Source organism: Grampus griseus, assembly GCF_964374135.1.
Source record: "Grampus griseus genome assembly, chromosome: 17".
NCBI lineage: Eukaryota > Metazoa > Chordata > Mammalia > Artiodactyla > Delphinidae > Grampus > Grampus griseus.
This window is the reverse complement of record NC_139011.1, coordinates 18298921-18321002: the sequence shown is the minus strand read 5'-3', so window position 1 is coordinate 18321002 and position 22082 is coordinate 18298921. Positions and strand designations below refer to the sequence as shown.

At 36.0% G+C, this 22082-nt stretch overlaps 2 protein-coding genes across 6 annotated transcripts in view; one reads left to right on the top strand and one right to left on the bottom strand.

Annotated features, from left to right (window-relative positions):
- MRPL13 (mitochondrial ribosomal protein L13) overlaps window positions 1-8770 on the bottom strand; it is a gene marked incomplete at both ends in the record, with an annotated part of 35405 nt that extends 26635 nt beyond the window's left edge. For 2 of the 4 annotated variants that reach the window (XM_082674761.1, XM_082674763.1), the window contains 3 exons: window positions 82-175; window positions 5332-5455; window positions 8687-8761. In XM_082674761.1, the coding sequence (XP_082530887.1) occupies window positions 82-175; window positions 5332-5455; window positions 8687-8713 (245 nt within the window). Of the gene's footprint in view, window positions 1-81; window positions 176-5331; window positions 5456-6525; window positions 6606-8686 lie in introns of all 4 variants that reach the window. The other 2 variants (XM_082674762.1, XM_082674760.1) reach the window with 2 other exon arrangements.
- A 247-nt stretch (window positions 8771-9017) lies between these two features.
- Window positions 9018-22082, top strand: part of MTBP (MDM2 binding protein) — a gene marked incomplete at its 3' end in the record, with an annotated part of 71745 nt that continues 58680 nt past the window's right edge. Inside the window, exons 1-8 of one of the 2 annotated variants that reach the window (XM_082675231.1) lie at window positions 9018-9203; window positions 10481-10561; window positions 13457-13530; window positions 13626-13777; window positions 15418-15476; window positions 17426-17570; window positions 18592-18709; window positions 20579-20713. In XM_082675231.1, the coding sequence (XP_082531357.1) occupies window positions 9086-9203; window positions 10481-10561; window positions 13457-13530; window positions 13626-13777; window positions 15418-15476; window positions 17426-17570; window positions 18592-18709; window positions 20579-20713 (882 nt within the window). In that variant the 5' untranslated portion in view covers window positions 9018-9085. The remainder of the gene's footprint in view (window positions 9204-10480; window positions 10562-13456; window positions 13531-13625; window positions 13778-15417; window positions 15477-17425; window positions 17571-18591; window positions 18710-20578; window positions 20714-22082) is intronic. The other variant, XM_082675230.1, reaches the window with a different exon arrangement.

Below are 22082 nucleotides of genomic sequence, written 5' to 3'. Positions count from 1 at the left end.
TTTTCTTTTAAATAAGACCAATAATATTCTTAAAGTAATATATTCAACTGCCTATCTTCCCTGACAAAAGCATTATCTTACCCAGTATGTGAGGAGTATACTTTTTGTTCCCATTTGTTTCCAGAAAATGCAATGTGCCTTGTGTTCATTATGACAACATGATCTCCACAGTCACCTAGATTTAAAAAGAACAAAGAAAAAAAAAAGATTTTATATGAAAATTCTTGACTTTAAGAAAAAGTGAGCTTGGTTTTTTATAAAGCTTATCAAAGTCCAAAAAACACATCAAAAAATATAAAGCAAGTCACAGTGCAACATCAAAATCATTGAATAGATTTATGTTTCTCTTTCACATAACATCTAAGCATCGAAAGAGTTGGCTGGACAGTTGGAAAATCTCAACACTGGAAGGTAAAAGAGAATTCAATAAAGATGCCAGTAACAATGACACATCTTTTAAAGGCAAACTACTGTTACTCCTATTTTCTCTGCCGATCAATAATTACACTTCATTAAAATGTACTATTAATTACACTTCACCACTTTTAAATATCTCATACAAATTTTCCCTTAAAAATAAAAGAGAAAATGAAAACCATATGCATATAGATGAAAAATGGTTTGTTTTACCAACAGGTAAATTGGAAACAAATGTAAAACATCATAATTGATTATTCTTTTCAAATTCAGAGAAAAGAATACTAGGGTCTTATGCTTAACTACTAACCCAAGGTTTTTTTCCAAACACATTTAACTAGTTAAATTTAAACCGCGACTAGCAACTATGAGTACACATATACTTGATGCAACAGATGATCTGAAAATCAAAATATATGTTTTGGATTAATTTTCCAGTGAAAAGTACCCCTAGGCCTGGCTGTTCATCTAAAAAAAAAAAACCTGAGAAGTCAACGTGTAAGTTTTCACAAGTCACTGTACATGACAAAATCAAGTAGTCAGAAACATTTATTAAGTGCCTATTCTAGTAATAGAAAAACAAACTTCAAAAGATTCTTGAAGGTTATCTATTTGAAAAAAATCACCACTGAAAAAATAAGTATAAATAAGTACAGTATCTCAAAACTGAAGATTACATTATAAGAGTCTACGCAGAGCTTGAATTTGAGTGACAGAATTTTCAGTGAGAAGTTCATAGTTTATATAAGGCAAGGGTAAAGGAAAGAGGATAAAGCAGGTGAGTTTTCTTCATTAGCGTGTAAGGGAATCCAGGGGTGGGAAGGAAAGATCTGGGAATGGGAAGCTTGCTGTTAGCTGGTTGAAAAGGAAAGTTTGACTATTTGGCAAATTAAGTGACTAAAGTTCCCAAAAGTGACCCATGGTGGGCTACTAAGGCAGTTGGGCAAATGAACCTGAAGAACAAATGAAGAGGGTGAGAAGATGCCTACACAGTCCCAAATAATGCCGAAATTACACTAGCTTTCAACCGGACACTTAGAGTTGAAGAAGCTAAGGCTTGTTAAGATTAAGTGATTTGTCAAAGCTCACAACAAGGTATTTAACTCCCTGTTCAGGCTCTTTCTGTGACACCTATTTGGAGGAAAAATGGAATCTTTAACTTTCTAATAAACCTGAATTTATTTTTTAAATGTTGTTTAAGCTTTAAATATGCAAAAAGCATTTTGCGCCATTCAAAACACATTTTTACTTCAAAAAGGATCTCAAGGGACATTAGAAAGAATACCACAAATCAGTTGACAATCGTGTTCTTTCAGCTCTAAGGTATGAACATCTAATCTGGGAAAAATTATTCTCCCTTAATAACTTATGCCAAATCTCTACTGTATTTAATAATTCTTAGAAGCACTTCTCCACTGTCTCTAATTAAAAGCAACCAGCAATTAAATCTTTTTTAACTGCACTAGGTATTAAAACAAAAGCCAATATTATGATTAAAGCCTAAAATCCTGGATACAGTGCAATCATTTCTATCTAAATTTCTATTAATCCAAATAAATAGATATGTCATTTTAAAATTTTAATTGAAACATTTTACATTTTACAATATGCACCAAATACATATAAATTGGAACTCTACTGCCTGATCAAGAGATGGTAGAAGTTAATTAATATCTTTCAAACTTAAAAACTTTTTTTAAAAGTTAAAGTTTAGTAATAAGCAATTTTTAGAAAAAGGAATTGAGTTTATTTACAAAAATTTATCAACTTAGATTTCTGACCCTATTTGATTTCTTTTTATAATATTAGGTGCTAAATTAAATGGCCAAATAAAATTCAAACTAATTCAATCAAAGGGAAAACTCAAAGGTTTATGTCAGGGAATCTAAGGTCTCCTTCATCCAGTGCAACACTGCTTTTACATATTGGGTCTCCTTACAAGATTCGGTTTGAGAAACGTTTGAAAAATAGCTGTTCCAATTTAGTAAGCAACAAAGGTTGGCTTTGGCCTTTATGTTTGTTTCCAGCCTTGAAGGACAAATGTCCAAATGCCTACTTCAACGTTTTTTTAGCATCCCTGAAATTCTGCAGGGCTAATGTGACAGATGATCATGTAAGTTACCACAAAATCTACTGAGTGTAAAGAAGTTGTGAGAGGAACAAGGTGTGTTGTTCAAATTTATGATAATATGTAACTATTCTTTTTAAAAGAGGCATGAATTCTAGATATAACCTGGAGCAAAAGCTTCAGTGCTTTGTACAATGATATTCTAGGAGTGAGATGAAGAATAAATGTGCGATTAAGACTGTAAAATTTAAACGACACAGAGTTAACATTTGAAATAGACTGACACAACTGAATAGTAAGAAAGAAACATACGTTAGCTGTGTAACTTTAAGAAGAGCATTCTAAACTTTTTTTTCTAACAAATCCTTAAAAGATTTAAATAAATAATGCAAGGCAGAATACTAGTGAATACTAGACTAGTGAATCGTTAGAATTGTTTGGTGTGCTAACATTCATAACATTAACCTTTAAGAACTGTGTGAAACTTTCGTTTGATTTCATTCCATGTGCACCAGAAGTATTTTAAGATGATCTAATAACTTTAGATAATGCTTAAGAAAGGTTTCCCTTTGCTTCTTTTAAATGCTCATATGGTTCTCCTTAACTGATTAATTTGTAGGCAGTGAAAAGAATGGAATCCTCAAGAAGAATAAGGCACAATCCAAAAATCACCAAGTGGCCTTCCTTTTCCTGTATCAGTGAAAAGCAAACATGTTCAAAGAGCTCCCAAGTCTCCCATTCAGGAGGGCAGCTCTAATCAGAAGGAGAAGGGAGTGCCTATAAAATAGTTCAAATATTGTATACATTATGTATCTGAACATACATACAGGTCCATGGACTTTGTGAGATGCTGTGGCAAACCAACGTTCCACTTATAAGGTTATTTTTTTATGGAAACTGTGGTCTGGGTCAAGATCGAGATGATCTGGAGTTAGGAGAAGAATGCCCTCCTTTCACAAAATTTGGGAGAAGGTGGAATCAGTAGTAGCCACCTAATTCTTCTTAAAGTGTAGCACTTATCTGTCCACTGAATTAAAGTTCTGCTTCCTTACAAGCACGTCATTACTGCAAAAGTATTCCTTAAGTACTGATGAATAAGCGTGCTGCTAGAACACCAGAGGAGCTTTTGGGGCTGCCTGTCGGGCCATCCTTCCCTGGTAATGGAGAACAGCTTTTCTATGAAATTAGAAATTTACTTCTTAAAGAATGAATTGCATTTTTGTTTCACTATATTTAATATTTGGTTTTTATCAGCAAAACTTTGGACTTTTCATGTCCATAAGATGTCACTAAAATCAAAACAAACTGCACGCAATTTTCAATTTACAAATATGTTGTTTTAAGTTTTTTCTAACATATACTGGGTATGTTTCATGTGTTCATAATCACTGTAAACATGTTTATTTGAAAACTGGCATACAATTTCCCAGAAAAACAATATGACAAACGATGGCCATATATACAGGAAGGGCTATAAAAGTTAATATTTAGGTGTGATAATGGCATTTGGGTTACATAGGAGAATATCTTTGTTCTTGGGTGACATATGCTGAAATATTTAGGGGGAGGTATAATGATATCTGTAATTTATTTTCAAATCATTGAGTAAAATATATGATAAAATATTAATAATTGGGTAATCTAGGTGGCTGGTATAGAGAAATTCACTGTACTACTCTGAACTTTTCTGAAAATGTGAACATTTTTATAATAAAAGTTAGAAAGAAGTAAAGGACAAACAACTCAGTGGAAAAATGGGAAAAAGAAATGCATAGACCTTTTACAAAATGGGAAATGACAAAAGGCCAATAAACAAATGAAAAGATTCTCAGCTCCATGTGCAATCAGGAAAATGCAAATTTAAACCACAAAGAAAGAGCATCTCCCATTTACTAGAGTAGTCAGAACTAAAAAGAACGACAACATCAACGTTACTGAGATGAGGAATAATGAAAACACCTGCATATAAAGACTAACTAGGTTCCCATTTTCAACCCAGTAATTCCTGTCCTACAGACAGACCTCAGAGAAACTCTTCCACATGTGCCCTGGGAAAAAGGTACAAGAATACTGATAGCAATGTTGTTTGTAACGGCAAAAAAGAGGAAAACAACCCAAATGCTGAGTGTATGGGTATTCATTTCACCACCATTATTATTAATTTTCTTTAAAATATTATCTATATTCATATATAGGTAGAGGAATACATCTCTATCTATCTAAATATATCTTTGTATATTTCATGTTTCAAAATAAAGTTTAAACTATGATCAACTACAAAAAATGCTGTTGACAGGTCAGGCAAGATGAAGAGTAAGAACTGATACTTGGATCTTACAGGGAAGTCCCGCCCCCAACAGGTTTTTAACAAGAATGGAATAAGGGATCCTCAGTAAAAAACAGATCCTTAAAACAGCCCAGGGCTTCCCTGGTGGCGCAGTGGTTTAGAATCTGCCTGCCAATGCAGGGGACACAGGTTCGAGCCCTGGTCCCGGAAGATCCCACATGCCGTGAAGCAACTAAGCCCGTGCGCCACAACTATTGAGCCTGTGCTCTAGAACCCGTGAGCCACAACTACTGAGCCCACGTGCCACAACTACTGAAGCCCACGTGCCTAGGGCCTGTGCTCTGCAGCAAGAGAAGCCACCGCAATGAGAAGCCCACGCACCGCAAGAAAGAGTAGCCCCCGTTCGCCACAGCTAGAGAAAGCCTGCGCGCAGCAACAAAGACCCAACACAACCAAAAATAAAAAAAAAATAAAAAAAACAGCCCAGTCAAACATCTTCAAAATTCTATCCTGACATGAAAACTGTGATTACCAATAACAGGTCTAAAATGATACTCACTCAGTTGATGGTACACAGGCTTATGCAATCCTTGAAGTTTAACTGATGCCAGGGCAGCAAGTTTGCCAGGGGGCTGCATTTTCCCATCTAAGAGATACCAAACTCGAGCAAAAGTGGCCCATTGCTTGAAAAGACAGAAGAGGAAACAAAGAAAATTCTAATTAAATGGAAACAGCTGAGTTTGCTATTATATACCATCACACATAATCTACAGTTAACATCAATAATTATTATGAAAAAAGATCCTATCACTAAATAATTTTTTTGTTCTCATTTCTATTTCTGGAAAAGGGGGATCTGTTCTCATTACTCTGCAAAGATTAACACAGTGATCTTTCCTGCTTGCTTTTCTATTAGCAATATGGGTTATGCTCTTTTAAAAACATTCCAAAGATATTATTTCCCTTTACATTATGACTTATATTTTTTGTACCGCATAGAATAGAATCTGGAGGGGTCACGAAAAGCTCTTATGAAAGTAGAAGTTGTTTATGAAGGTCTTCAAAAATATTTTGAGATTGGAAGGTACATTAACATTGAAAGATGAGTGGCCAATTATGAACTGAAGACTATTCAGGAGTTTAATTCCAAGGGAGAGTTAAATAGCAGAATGTAGCTGGAAAAGCATAGATGGATGATGTTGAATAAACTTAAATTTTAAAACACTGCCTTAGATAGACATCTTAGGCTGGCTCAGGACTAAACCGCTGTCTTTGTGTCCATCACTGCCTTCAAACTCTAAGAAAAGCACAGGCCAGAAAGATCTTGATCAGATGCTTTCTCTATGGATATACACAAGCAGCCAAACAGTGCTGGAAAAAGTACAACTAGGCTCTCTGGTTTTATCTTAAATTTAATTATCACAAATCTCAAATCAGCTTATAAAACTGCTTACCAATCTGCTGTTTTCCTGTTCTCATTCTTCTAGTCTCTACCCCATTCCCCTTTTATATCTTTTGTCAAGTTTATTTCATATATTTTGATGCCATTGTAAATGGTATTGTATTTTTAATTTAAATTTCTGATTGTTGCTAGTATATAGAAATGTACTACATTTTTGTATTTTGGTCTCGTATCCTGCAACCTTGCTAAACTCATTTATCAGTTCTAGTAACTTTTTGTAAATTCCAGTTTTTACATAGATGATCATGTTCTTTGCAAATAAAGAGCTTCTAGCCCATATACTTTCCATACCTCTCTCAGCTTATGAACTAAAAAAAAAAAAAAAAAATTCAATTCAATTGTCTACAGGACAATCTTGTTTCTTCAATAAACTGTAAGAAAAAAAGACAGGAAAAGGAACCTATTATTAAGAGAGACATAAAAAAAATAGCAACTTATTGCTACTTTGGATCCTAATCCAAAGGAAGAAACCGTAAAAATATTACATATTTATATAATATACATGATATGTGTAAGAAAATTGGAAACTTGAACACATACTGGATATTTGATGATACTAAGGAATTGCTGTTAAATTTCCATTTAGCTTTGATAAATGGTAATGGGATTTTTTAAAAAATCCTTATCTTGTAAAGAACATATTGAAATATTTACTGATGAAATAATATGAGTCTGAGATTTACCTCAAATTCATAAGTAAGAGAAATAAATGAATGGGGGTACAGATTAAATGATATTGGCTGTGAGATTTTTGAAATTGGGTGATATCTACTTTTATGTATGATTAAAATTATCCATAAAAAAAACAAACTCCTGACCTCCCTTCCCTACCAGCGACTGCCTCATTTCTTTCCTCTTCTTTGTAGCAAACTCTTGCAAAAGAGTTGTCTTTACTTTAATTTGTCTCTCCTCATTCTCTCTTCAACCTACTCCACCCTGGCTTTTATCTTCCCACACCATCACCAGCACACTACTGCCTGCCAAGTTTACCATGACCTTCACATTACTAAATCCACTGGTCAATTCTAAGTCTTTGACACAGTTGATCATTCCCCTCTCCCAGGTATTCTTTCTTCACTTGATATCCAGGACACCACCCTCTATTGCTTTGTTTTGTTTTGTTTTCCTGTCATGCTAGTTCTCTCTTTCTCTTGCCTCTGAAATGTTGAAATGTTCCAGAACTGTTCTTGGTCCTCCTCTCTTCTCTTTACACATTTCCACACAGGCTTCATCCAGACCCATAACTTTAAATGCCATTTGTATGTTTATGATTCCCTAATTTACATCTCCAGCCTGGACCTCTTTCCTGAACTCTACACTTGCATTCAATTGCCCACCTGGCATATACACTACAGTGCTTCTTAAACCATATGCAGCAGAAGACTAGTTTTTCCCCAATCCACTGCAGACCAATACCTGATAGAAAAAACAAAACCTTTGATAAAACAATTAAAATACTGCCACAATGTCAAATTGCTACAGTTTTGTTGCGGAGCACTGGCTCCAGACGCGCAGGCTCAGCGGCCATGGCTCACGGGCCCAGCCGCCCCGCGGCATGTGGGATCTTCCCGGACCGGGGCACGAACCCGTGTCCCCTGCATCGATAGGCGGACTCTCAACCACTGCGCCACCAGGGAAGCCCTGCTACAGTTTTTTAATGTTTAATTTTACTTCCTGTATTTACCTCATTAGGGACAGGTAACAAACAGTCCAAGGAAGGAATCACACTTGGAGCAGGACTAGACTAAGAGGCGGCTTAGACCAACTCCTGCTCTTCCTCCTGAAACCTGCTTCAATCTCAGCCTTGCCTATCTCAGTTGATGGAACGTTCTTCCGGTTGTTGAAACAAAAAACCCTGGAATAATCCTTGTTTTTTCTTTTGCTGTCGGCGCACATACAGTCCTGCAGGAAATCCTGTTGGCTCCACCTTCAAACGGAACGTGACCACTTTTCAATACTACACAGTTACTAAGTCTGGTTTGTGCCACCATCATGTCTAGCTGGGATTATTTCAATAGCCTCCAAACAGATTCTTTGGTTCTCTTCTCCACCAATCCCCATCTCTGTACAGTCTACTCTCGACTCAGCAGTCGGAATGCTCCTTTTAACACTTAAGCGAGATCATGTTACTCCCCTTATTTTGCTCAGTAAATCAAACTCTTACAATAGTCTACAATGCCCTATATGATCCAGCTTATTACCTCTCTGACCTTCCCTCCTTCTTCCCGAGCGGGGGGGGGGGGGAGAAACACGAGAGGGGTTGACTGAAAAGGGGAGGGTAGGAGTACCAAGAAAACGACAGCAAGTGGTGGTCAGAATCACCACCCTTTGTGCTTCACCGAAGCATCTCCTGGCCCAAGGACCCGGCTTCCCATCCTACTCAGCTTCACTAAATCCGACCTCCTTCTGTCAGCGTAATGAATGCCATCGAGCTACAAGAGTCCGATCTCACCTGGGGCGCCCTAGAAAAACTCGACATGTTTCCCCAGTAGCAGGACAGTCCTTTTTCCAGGATCCAAGACCTGTCCCGCAGCATCAAGGGCCCGGCGGGAAACGCATGCAGCCGAACATGTCAGATCCTAGACAAGCCAGCACTCGTCTGCTTCTCTGCTTTTCCTGCATCTCCTCCAATCTTGCCACCGTAGCAGCTTCGTCATTAAGGGAGGAAATGATCTAGTTATTGAGAGAATAACCCCCGAAAGTAACTCGCTTGCTGGAAAAGCTGCGGAAAACCAATGGAGGGCACACAGTTTCCAGCCGACCTAAGTAGAAGGAACCGGAAATGCGTCAGTAGCGCGGGCCTGTTTGGATGTGGAAGCAGAGACCTGAAACGGGGCCTCAGCCCTGAGAGATGGATCGGTACCTACTCCTAGTGATCTGGGAGGAAGAAAAAGTCCCGTCGGCGGCGAGTGCTGTGGCGGAGCATGGGCCAGGGGCTTCGTCCTCTGAGGGTACCGAGAAACAGCCAGGTAAGCGCTGGGCTGAGAAAGAGCGGGAGCGGCTTGCAGGGAGGAAAAAAAAATTGTGATCAAATTCTCCTGGAGTGACCTGTATGGAGTTGTCCCAGGAAGCTGTGACTCTATCTGGGATCGACCTGGTACGGGCTGATAAAAATATTTTCTCCGTAGAAAAAATAGGGACAAAATTGTGGATGTAAGATTCCAGCGCTCATAAGTTTCCGACACAGTAACTATTTAACTGTATAAATTCCCTACGCCTTGGAAATGGAATTTCTGTTCTTTGGACATATATGCATTCAATAGGTAGTTCTGCCTCCTGTGTTCCAAATGCAGGTAATACAGAAAGGAACAAGATGGAAAAGGATCTTACTTTCCTAGAGTTTACATCCTAACGGGAGGAGACGTTCCACACATAAACTAAGTTAAAAAACAAATTATAGGGCTTCCCTGGTGGCGCAGTGGTTGAGGGTCCGCCTGCCGATTCAGGGGACGCGGGTTCGTGCCCCGGTGCGGGAGGGTCCCGCATGCCGCGGAGCGGCTGGGCCCGTAGGCCATGGCCGCTGGGCCTGCGCGTCCGGAGCCTGTGCTCCGCGGCGGGAGTGGGCCGCAGCGGTGAGAGGCCCGCGTACCGCAAAAAAACAAACAAAACAAATTATAAATTTAAGACAATTACGACCGTTTGAGAATGCACAGCTTTTTAGTGCTCCTGTCTAGAATCTGTATTGCATTTTTTTTTTTAAGTTTTTTTTTTTCTTTTTTGCGGTATGCGGGCCTCTCACTGTTGTGGCCTCTCCCGTTGTGGAGCATAGGCTCCGAACGCACAGGCTCAGCGGCCATGGCTCACGGGCCCAGCCGCTCTGCGGCATGTGGGATCTTCCCGGACCGGGGCACGAACCCGCGTCCCCTTCATCAGCAGGCAGACTCTCAACCACTGCGCCACCAGGGAAGCCCTGTATTGCATTTTATTTAGCTTGTTTTGATAAAGCGGCACTTTGAGGAGGAAGTGTATGGGGTTGTGTACAGAGTATTGTAACAGGATTTTCCTTCTCCGTTTAAAATTATTCTTTTGGGGGAATTTTGGATTTGTGTTAACTGGCAGGCATGTGCAAACCGGGAGCTTTACCTATTTTCTCTGCTTGCTTTAGATTTATTATATCAAAACTTGAACAGAGTGTAGTTCTTTTATGTACAATATAGTGTACTTGAGAATCTCTGATGGTGAAACTGGAATAGGTCTACATTGTGTAACTCTTGAACCCAGTTAACTTTGTTTTTTTCTTTTTCAGACTTAAGAGCAGCAAATGTTTATCACCTCCTGAAAAGAAGCATTAATGCTTCAATTAATCCAGAAGATAGTACCTTCCCTGGTAAGTAAAACATAAACCCCTCTTTTCACTGGCACAGCATTTGCATTGGAAATAAATTTAATTAATCTCGTCACATGGGAGTCCAAGAAACACTTGTTGACTGTGTACAAGTCACTGGGATAGGGAAGCAATGAAATAAATACAAAATGGAAAAGACGCTATCCCTCTCTTCCTGATGCTTGGATGTCATAAAGTTGTTATGAAAATTATTTTAGGGTCTCAGTTTGAGTTTTGTTCCCTTTATGAGATTTTCTTGCCCATCTTCAGCTCCATATAAGATAGAGTAATGTGGCATTATAAGGAGGATTTGTGGTTTTGTCATGAGTACAAATACATCATTAATCTTATACCCATTTCCTTACCTTTTATTTTTCCATCCTTACCTCTTACTGATTCTTTTAAAAGCACTTCATAATTGTTAAACTCAGTAATCTTTTCTCCATTCTTATCTGCTTTAACTTTTTCAAAGTATTTGACTTTTTTAAAAATAAAATACTCTTTACTTTGTAAAAATCTTTTCTCCTTTGGTTTCTATTGGCATTATACAGATCCATGTATTTACATTTTTGTTAGTTATCCTCTTTTTTTCTTCCTTTTCTTGGCCTCTATCTGAGAGTGTCTTTCAGAGGCTCAGAAAAAAGGAGATATCAAAACAGGTCTAAAAGCTGAAGGAAGTTTCTGGAGATGTCAGGGAGAGTGTGCTTGTTTTGATACCTTTATAGTTCGCATGACTGTACAATCTGTTCCTTTCTCTTTCATCAGAGAACCTGTCTCTTGGGTTTCAACTGTCACCTTTGGGACATTATTTATACTATCTATATGCTACCTTAGCCAGTTTGCCAAGTGCTGGTAATACTCATTAATTTTTCAAGTTGGTATAATTTAAGTCAGTACTAGTATTGCAAGAAAGATTTTGATGGACTATGACATGTTCAATTAAGAACATGTGATTAGTTGCCTGTAAGACTGCAAAGTGAAAATATTTTGTAAAAGTTGGATACATGTGTCTGGAACTCCAAAGGAGAGTGAAGCTGGAGAAACAGATTATAGAATCATCAACATATAGATGTCAGTTCAAGCCATGAGAAAGGATGGGATTGTTTTGGATAGTGAGAATAGCAGAAAATCTTGAAATGAATCCCAGTATTTAAAGGAGCTGAACACCAGTTTTTAAAGGAATGAGAAGGAGCAGTGGGAAAGATAGGTTCCACAGAAAGCAAATGTTTTCGGGAGAAAGTAGTCAAATGTGTCATTTTCGATTCCTTTCTTAGTCTTACGTTGAGAGGTCAAGTACCAACAGGACTAACTGTTAAATTTAGAAACACATTAGTCATTGGTGACTTTGGTAAGTGTAGTTTCAGTGGCATGTTGGAGACAGAAGAACAGATTAAATTGGATTAGAAGGGGAATAGAAAAGGTAAACAGGAAATAGAGACAGTCAAGTGTAGATAGTGCTTTTAGAAAGTTTATCTTCCTGAAGAGTAAAGAAAGAGATATAGTAGTAACTGGAAAAGGTAGGTGAATTTAAAAGTGATTAAAAAAATAATTTGAAAAATACTTGTGCATATTTAAATGCTAATGGGAAGGAAATGACAGAGAAGGAGAGATTGAAGATGCAGGAAAGTCAGTGGCCTGGGGTCCCGGCAGAAGTCTGAGGGATAACCTTGATCAGAAGGGTAGTGCCTCTTACATGTAACAGGGAAGAATGAGGAAAGACCTAATGGGAATGCAGGAAGGGCAATATGTTTGCTGACAGGATGTTATGGGAGTTATAATGGCTTCTGTTTTCTTTATTTTTTTATTTTTAATTTTTTAAATAAATTTATTTATTTATTTTTGGCTATGTTGGGTCATCGTTGCTGTGCATGCGCTTTCTCTAGTTGCGGTGAGCAGGGGCTACTCTTTGTTGTCATGCACGGGCTTCTCATTGCAGTGGCTTCTCTTGTTGCAGAGTGCGGGCTCTAGGCCCGTAGGCTTCAGTAGTTGCAGCACATGGGCTCAGTGGTTGCAGCACAGGGGCCCTAGAGTTCGCGGGCTTCAATGGTTATGGCACGTGTGCTCCGTAGCTGTGGCTCGTGGGCTCTAGAGTGCAGGCTCAGTAGTTGTGGTGCATGGGCTTAGTTGCTCTGCGGCATGTGGGAACTTCCCAGACCAGGGCTTGAACCCGTGTCCCCTGCATTGACAGGCGTATTCTTAACCACTGCACCAGCAGGAAAGCCCGGCTTCTATTTTCTTAAGGAAGTAGGAGGTAAAGTCTTCTGAGATTTTGGCAGTAACTGGTAATGGGCACTTAGCATCATTCTTAGCTTCCATGAGTTCGGCTCAGTTATCACATTTCTCCTTCTCCCTCCTTTGAATACAATTTCTGTAGCTCTAAATTCTTCATTGCTCTTTTGATTCACACCCTGGGGTGACCCTTAATTTTGTATCTTCATGTAATATTCCAGCCTCCAAGAAGAGCATCTTCTTTATCTCTAGGCTGAAGTTACTCTTTAACTCCTCTCTCTTTGGCAAGGCTGAACCAAACCTTCATGGTCTTTGAGGAGGGAACCATTTTCCTTAAAATGACTTGCACGGTTTTGTATTACTCAAGAGTAATCGAGTGGGTGTATTTTTCAACATCTTTATAGTAGATTTTAGTGTTTGACATGATGATTAATATAATGATGTAGATTTTGAATTGTGATGAACTAAAGCAGAGTATTCATAGCGAGTGAATAATTTTGCTCTTTAGGCAGCTTCTCCTGTTTGAATTTTTAGCAGAGATTTTTAAAGATCCATATTTTATATATATATATATATATTAAAATTACATAACTCTCTAAGTATGTATGCTATAACATCTGCTTATTTGTGGTATGCCTTTCTTCTAATAAGTATGATTTTGTTTTCAAGGCTGTTTGGTAGGCGGTATACCAGGTTCCAGGAAGTGGTTCTTTGCAGTGCAGGCAATATGTGGATTTTATCAGGTAATATAAATAAGAAAATAGTCACTAGTGAATGTCTTTGTTAATATAAATAATTCCATGAACCCATTATTTAATGCAATCTTTTGCTATATTAGTTTTGTAGCTCTGACTGGGAAGAGATACATTTTGGTGTGGAAAAAGATGAAATTGAAGATGTTCTTCAAAGAAATATCGAAGAATGTTTGAGTGCTGTTGAGTGTTTTGAGGACGAAGATAGTAATAGCAGGGAATCATTATCCTTGGCTGAGTATGCTTATGTACTTTCTATCATGTCTTTAAAATATTTGACATTAGATAGTATTTTAGCCGTGAGAGTGAAGATTTGATATGTTAGCAGCTATAGTGAGGGAATTTTACATAATTCAAATTTTCAACTCTTTGTTTTGGAAGACAGGCAATTTGGGCCTTTTATTTGAATAAAATTCTTTAAAATGCACAAACTGGTATCTGAAAACGTTTAGCTTCTTAAGCTTGCATAATTGCAGGAATCATAAAAATTGATATTTTTATTAATATGTCACTTTCTTGAAGCAAACTTCTGCCTGATGTTATATTTCAAGAGCTTGAATAGAAACTTTATTTAAGGTTAATAACTGGCATTCAAACCACAGTATCATTTTCATTTTGCTGTTTGAGACTGAAATATATGATTTCTTCAATTTATATGTATCTTCAGCATTTCAGGCACCTTTAAAATCCATAGTTTCTGAGGTGTATGTAGATGATTGAATTCACTTTTAGGTTTTTTGAATTGTGGTACAGTATATAAGATGATCCAGGTGATGTGAGTTTTGATAATTTTTTTTCTTCATGAAATATAGCATCTCTGAACCATAATTCATTCTTGTCATTTCAGTCTTCTGTAATACTTCATTACAAAAAACTCCTTTGTTTATTTTAATATTCAAATATTATACTTCTATAAATTGCTGCAGATTTTCAAATTGTGTTTTCCTGTTTTCAAATTATATTTATTTATACTGATTAATGAAGGGAGACATTGTAGAACCATAGAAAAGGCATTTTAACAGAGGCTAATAGAAGTGGTCTCTAATTATATAATCTTGGGCCAGTCACTTAACTTCTCTGGTGCTTTATTTTCTCATCTGTAAAGTGTTGAGATCCTTTTAGATGATTTCTAAGATGCCTTCTAGCCTTAGGGCTCTTACCATTCCATATGTTTTCTCACCACTATTAGAAGATGGCAAGTATAAAAGTGATTATTTCTAGTAAGTGACCTAATAATTATGTCCACAAGAGGGAGCTTGAAAACTATACTTTACCGTAAGGCGCCTTAAATTTTTTAGACAATGGTGAGTTTATAATAAAGGATTTAAATACCTTTATGTTATATAATAAACTATCTTGAGAAAAAAAATTCATCATATGGGTAAAATGAATAGATTTTAAAGAATTGGAGGAGAGTATCATATTTTCCTGTCAGGGCTGTTATGTGCCATTCAGAGAAAAGCAGTAGCCTTCTTTATTAAATACTTAGTAATACCTTACTTTTAAGGTTCAGAAAAATGGTCTATTAGTTATGATTTATATTTAATATACTAGATATAATTTAGGGAGGGCTTTTTTCCCCTTTTTTGTTAATGCTGTTTGTTTGTTTTGGGGGTGTGGCTAAGAACTTGGACTCAGGGTAATCCTAGCTTCCACGGCTACAGCTTATGTGGACTTTAGGTGAATTATTTAAAGTGAGGATAAAAATAGTATTATAGTAGTGCCTCATGGGATTGTCATGAGGATCAAATGAGATGATGCTGAATGCTAAGTATTTAATAGTGTATGGCACATAGATCCATTTAATTAATATTACCTATTATGATTATATGTAATGTGTGTATATATATTTTTTCCTAACCTACTGTTTTATTTTAGCCTATATGAAGAATCTGCAGAAAATTTGCATCAGTTATCAGACAAACTTCCTGCTCCTGGTAATATTTTATGACTACTTTCAATAATTTGTACCTTATCTTACACTTTCTGTGAATGAGTGATAAATTCATTCTTTATACTCGTGTTCTCACTTCTAACTTTGAAATGAAAAATAATTTTCTATATGAAGTTGTTAAAAAACATACTCTACTACTTTAATAAAGTACCTTGTTGAGACATCACAATTTTCTTAATTGTTTTCATTTACTCAGACAAAAATTAGAACTTAAGAAATTACTCATCTGTTTCCTTCTTCAGTTATTACTGAAGAAGCAGCTTTGCACTGTATATACCATTGTTTTCCACAGTGTTCTATAGAACTCTACTCCCATGAGCAAATCCTGGAAAAAGAAGTTCTTTAACCTAGATCATTTGAATAACATACTTTTATGGTGTGAAGTCACTATACATATTATCAAATAGAAAGTCATGCAGTAAAAGAAGCCCTTGACTCAGCATTTTTTTACACAATCCAATTTTTTTCCTATAATAGAAAGCATATTTTATGAAATACTGCATCATACTATTCTTAAAACTGTATTTTGTCTTAAATTAATCTTCCTTTGTGTGAATCAAGTAGCTGATTCATCTAAAGCTTGGTACGCTTTGGAATCCACAAATACTTCTGAATACTTTTCTGAATATTTTCATTATTGGAGGTCATTTATTAGGCAGATAGTTGTTGTGTCTGTTATATGTCAGGCATTGTACTAGGAGCTGAGTATACAATGATGAGTAAAGCATATGTGATTATCATAAAGGACTTTATAGCTCACAGTCTAATCCTTATATTCAAGATTATATTTTAGTATAAAAGATCCTATATGGAAGATAACTGAATACATTGGTAAACAAACGTGTCAGATTTTTATATGAAGTTCAAAATATGGAATGTACAGTTGCTATTTTGGCAAATTGGAATACTTTCATTATCAAACTTTTATTTGGTTTCTGTTTCATTTTGATTTTTCTGGTCCTTCAGTAAAATTTATCATTTTATAAAATTTAAAGTTTCATGAAGTTAACCTTCTTTCTCAGGAACCAATGATGTTGTCAGTATAATTGAGTTTTCTGAGTGCTTTATTGTTCTTTAAAAAGAGAAATAATTTATTTGAACATTACAGTTTTATACTAATTCATTCCCTTTTATATAACAAAATAAAGTATAGAAGAACATAATGAATTGCACAGGGTTTTTTCCCTCTGTTCAGTACAACAATAGCATTGATGATCTCAAGAGCAATGTATAATTAACCACTGGCACATAATTGGCAAGTAATTATGGTATAGTTCATTGTTTTTCTGGCATATGCTAGCTATTTCAAGGTAACATGGCTTTAAATCAAATGTGAACATTTAAAAATTTTGAACTCCTGAAGATGTATATCGTTTTGAAGAATTTCAGCAATTAAAGTTAAAATCCTTCTTCATCTTCTAAATAAACGTAAAATTCAGTTGTTCAAGGTACTGTTTTGAGACATTTCAGATCTAACATCTTTTTTTTAAATTTATTTTAATTTACTTATTTTTTGAACTTATTTATTTTATGTATGTATTTTTTTGGCTGCACTGGGTCTTCGTTGCTGTGCATGGGCTTTCTCTAGTTGCGGCTAGCGGGGGCTACTCTTGGTTGCGGTGTGCGAACTTCTCACTGCGGTGGCCTCTCTCGTTGCGGAGCGTGGGCTTCAGTAGTTGTGGCTCACGGGCTCTAGAATGCAGGCTCAGTAGTTGTGGCATACGGGCCTAGCTGCTCCATGGCATGTGGGATCTTCCCAGACCTGGGCTCGAACTCGCGTCCCCTGCATCGGCAGGCGGACTCCCAACCACTGCGCCACCAGGGAAGCCCCCAGATCTAACATCTTTAAAAAATTATAGTTAATCAACTATGCTCCAATATAAAATAAAAATGTTTTTAAAAAATTACAAAAATGCCTTTATCTCTTTCTAGGTAGAGCAATGATAGATATAATACTGTTGCCTTCTGACAAAGATCCACCTAAATTGAGAGACTGTTTGCCTACTGTAGGAGCATTAAAACATTTGAAGGAATGGTATTCAGCAAAAATTACCATAGCAGGAAATCATTGTGAAACGTAAGCTTCTTTGTTCATATTTGACCACTATCTGTGTTGTCCGCTTTTACAATTAACTTGCTACCCTGTTTTTAATAGACCCAGCCTTTGAAGATTTTTTAAAATGTGACAAGATAGTTTTATGTCATACCGTGATTAGAGATTTATCTGTTGAGAAGAACCTACATTTTTCTTATTTCATACTTTATATTTCTGAGAAGTTTTAAGTTTTTAGTAACTGTTGTTGATGCTTTCTTACAAGTATTATTGAGCATTAATTCTCCAAACACATTATGTGTTTTTAAATAGGTTTGTATTGTCCAGTGAACACCGTGATAAATACCATGGATACATGGATACACCAGATTTATAATGTCATATTTGTTTTTGTTTTATGTGCAATGTAGAAATAAATATATACTGTTGTGTTTTATGACATTTTAGTAAGGATCAACTGTGTATTACAGTTTTGATCCTTAAATGAGTATTAGATTTGTTAACTTCATGATTTTCTTCACTCAGCAGTTGTTTATTGAGCACTATCTTTATGCCAAGCACAGCAATATATACTGATAATAAGAAAGTGAGATTTGATCTTTTTCATTGAAATACAGGGAGGAACAGGAATGCAAATAGTCCTGATAGTCTGTGATAAGTGCTATTATGAAATTCCATACAGAACTGTGTGGGAACAATTGAGGAGAGCAGTTCTCCTTTTGAAGATAAGAATTCATTCAATCTTGTATATGTGTGTACATATGTGTATATCTGACGTTAAAATTAATAAATAATAATAGGAAAATCTGTTCATCTGTAGTATTAAGGGTAATTACTCATAATTCAAGGGGATGTTGAGATTAAATGAACACACGATAGCAACTTCTTCAGAGACTGACTTAATGAATGTTCTATAATATTAGTTGATAAAAGCAGCAATATAAACTTTGCATTTTTGCCTGTTTGGCTTGTAGCTAACTATAACCATTAAATCTAAGTGAAATTTAAAACCCTATATTTAATTATCATAAACTTTTATTTATAGAAGTTGTCAGAAAATTGCCGAATACCTTTCTGCTAATATTGTGTCTTTACAAGATCTCAGAAATGCTATTGATTCAAAGGAGTTATGGAGGGGAAAGATTCAGATATGGGAAAGGAAGGTAAGTGGATTTCTGTTATCACAGTTTGCAAAGCAGGCCTTTCGACCTTATTTACAACACAGATAGTTTAAATGAATCCTAATGAAAAGGTACCATATAAAGATGTTCTAGAAAAGCACTATCTAAATAGAACTTTCTTCATTAATGGAAATGTTCTGAATTTATCCTTATACAATAGTCCACTGGCTTCATGTTGCTACTAGCACTTTATACTTGACTACTTCAAACACAGAACTGAATCTTTTACTATATTTTACTTTAATTAATTTAAATTTAAATAGTGACTGTGATTGTTTTGGGCACTGCAGTTCTAGAATGTAACATTCTTTTAAAGCAGAATTTAACATTAGTTGAGTTCATGTTTATCCAAGCTGCTTTAGTTCATTGCATATGTAAACTCCTGGAAAACTGCTTAGAACATGTTTTCTTACCTATGATACCACCTTAAGTGATCAGTGCTTTCTGCTAACCAGCTGATTTTGAACAATTTTTTTTTTAACCTTACTAGACCCCAGATTTCTCAACTATAAGATGAGAATATTAGATTAAACCCCGCTAATGTTAAATTTCTATGAGGCTCCAATTCTATTTTGCAATCCCTTACCGTGAATGAATATGTTTGGTGGTTTTTATAAGCTGTGTCCATGTCGAAATCAGTGTTCCTGGTATTTTATGTGTTTCTGTCTATAGGCAAAACTAAAAGAAAGTTTCTTAATGTTTGTTTAGTATGGGAGCACGAGTAGATCGTTGTGTTCCTATAAAGATTTATTGTACTAATTACTAGACTTTTTTTTTCCTTTTCAATTCACTCTTAATTATAGTTTAATAAAACTTCTAATAAGACAACAGGAATTAATGTGGCTGGGCCCTTCTTGTTGAGTTGCACGCCAGCTCTTCTTTATCTCAGGGAAGTTAAATCTGCAGATAAATCTTCTTTGCAAGTGGTTTTAGTGTAAACAAGTCATATAGCCTACAAGAAGAATGCAGGATACAATTAGCTAGGAGAATTACTTTTGTATACATTTTTTGAAATTGCATGTCTACATACAGACAGATAATGGCAGGGTTCTGTGATTCTTTTATTCTTTTATGGATAAGAAATTAAATGTCCATATCTCCCCAGGCTGCATTTAAAACTTGAAATCACTTTTTCTGGTGGAGAATAGCTTTTAGCCTAGGGGCATTATAGTGATTAAGGACATAGATTCTAGAGTTAAAATTGCCTGCATTCAAATCCTAATTCTGTTTCTTGCTCGTTTTTATGTGAAATGTTAGATAATATTTAGCCTCTTGGTGCCACAGTTATCTTTATCTGTAAGACAGGTATAATAGTAGTTCCTAACTCAGATTTTTATGAGGTTTAAATTATTTAAAGCACAAAGTAACCATTCAGTAAGTGTTACCTATCATTGTCATTACCATTACTGTTAGTACCCCTATTATTACTACTTCTGCAGGAATTGATCTTTTTATCAACAACTTATATTGAAAGCAAACTATGTGTGAGGCACTAAGGATCTAGTGGTGAATGAGACAAGCAAGTTCTATTTTTGCAGAACTTAAGACAGTAAGAAGCAGGTACTGAACAACTATATGTAAAGGGGGTTGCTTTGTTCTCTGGTTGCGGAGAATGGGCTTAGTATCCTCTTGTGGGAGAGGAGAGCCAAGGAGAGCTTTTCATGAAAAATTCATGTGAAAGTTGAAATACGAATGATATGTACATAAATGGAAGAACTGCATTTTGAACTGAGGATCAAAAATAAATTTACATATGGTTTTCCTCTCAACTTTTACATTGCAATGAGATGTATTAATCTTTGTAACTTAATTCATGATGCCTATAACTGTGTTCTCTTCGTTTCTTTTCAGTTTGGATGTGAAATTAGTTTTCCTGAATTTTGTTTAAAGGGAGTCACACCTAAGAATTTTAGTACATCTAATTTAAAAACTTGCTTTCTTGACAAAAAGATAATACCATCAAAGGATAAGAGTATTTTGCCAAAGGTAATCTATGTTTAATTGTTTTTGCCATCATCTATTCATGAATATTTCATAAGATATGTTTGAATCTTTAATTAACATTACTAATATATGTGCTTAAGTGTGCTCACTTGCATAACTTTTACTATAATTATAATTAAGTGCTTAAATTATACTGTATTATCAGTATTGAATGTTGGCAAAACTATCATTGTTTTAAATTGTTTTCAAAATGGAACGATCCTAACTTTAGATCAGTATAGGCCTGAAACCACTTATTTTTTTATTTTTTTTTTTTGCGGTACGTGGGCCTCTCACTGTTGTGGCCTCTCTCGTTGCGGAGCACAGGCTCCGGATGCGCAGGCTCAGCAGCCATGGCTCACGGGCTCAGCCGCTCTGCGGCATGTGGAATCTTCCCGGACCGGGTCACGAACCCGTGTCCCCTGCATTGGCAGGCGGACTCTCAACCACTGCGCCACCAGGGAAGCCCCTGAAACCACTTTTGATTTGAACTTTACCATGTGACCTTTCTAAGACTCAGTTTGAAGGGCGTATGATACAGTGGAAAGAGAACAGGCTTTGATGTTAGGTAGACCTGGGTTTGAAACCTGACTTCGTCACCTATGAGGTATTGTCACCTTGGGTAGACTGATTAATTCATTTATGAAATGGAGATAGTAATAAACACTATCTTACAAAATTATGAGGGTTAAATGAAGTAAGAGATTAGCATCTGATATAGGGCCTGACATTTGCTTCATTTACAGTTTAAGAGGTATTGATTCTTATCCCATGTCTCCATAGATTTATTCTTAAAATGCAAGTAATTATAAAGTATAATAATTAAGAGGGGTTTGGTTCGCTTTTTTTTTTCACATTGGACAAATAATATAAGAAGAAGTATTTATATAGAAGCACTTTAGAAATTCACTTTGAAGGATGCATTTCAAGAATGCACAAAACATAATGGTCATGAAGTTGCAAGGATGTCAGTTTGATGGGTAATATTTTCTGATCAAAGGGTGGTACAAAAGACATATTTCTGATGTTGACACATTTCCTAATAGTTCAGAATTACTTACTTTAAGTAACTTACCATGACCACCTTTCACAGGAATATTAAATTCTTTTCTAAAGATTATAATCATAAGATTGATGACCTCAACTTTTCTTCTTTGGTAGTACACCATTCAAGTATGAATAATGTGTCTGATTTTTGCTGCTATTGAGAGAAATTTAGGGTTCAACGTCTTAAATAAATGTAAGCCTCTCTATGCATAAACAAATACATGCATACATACATATATATAAATACACACTAGGTGTGTGTATACACACATACACATACATACACATAATCATATATGATGAAATTACTCAGCTTTCTGCAAGT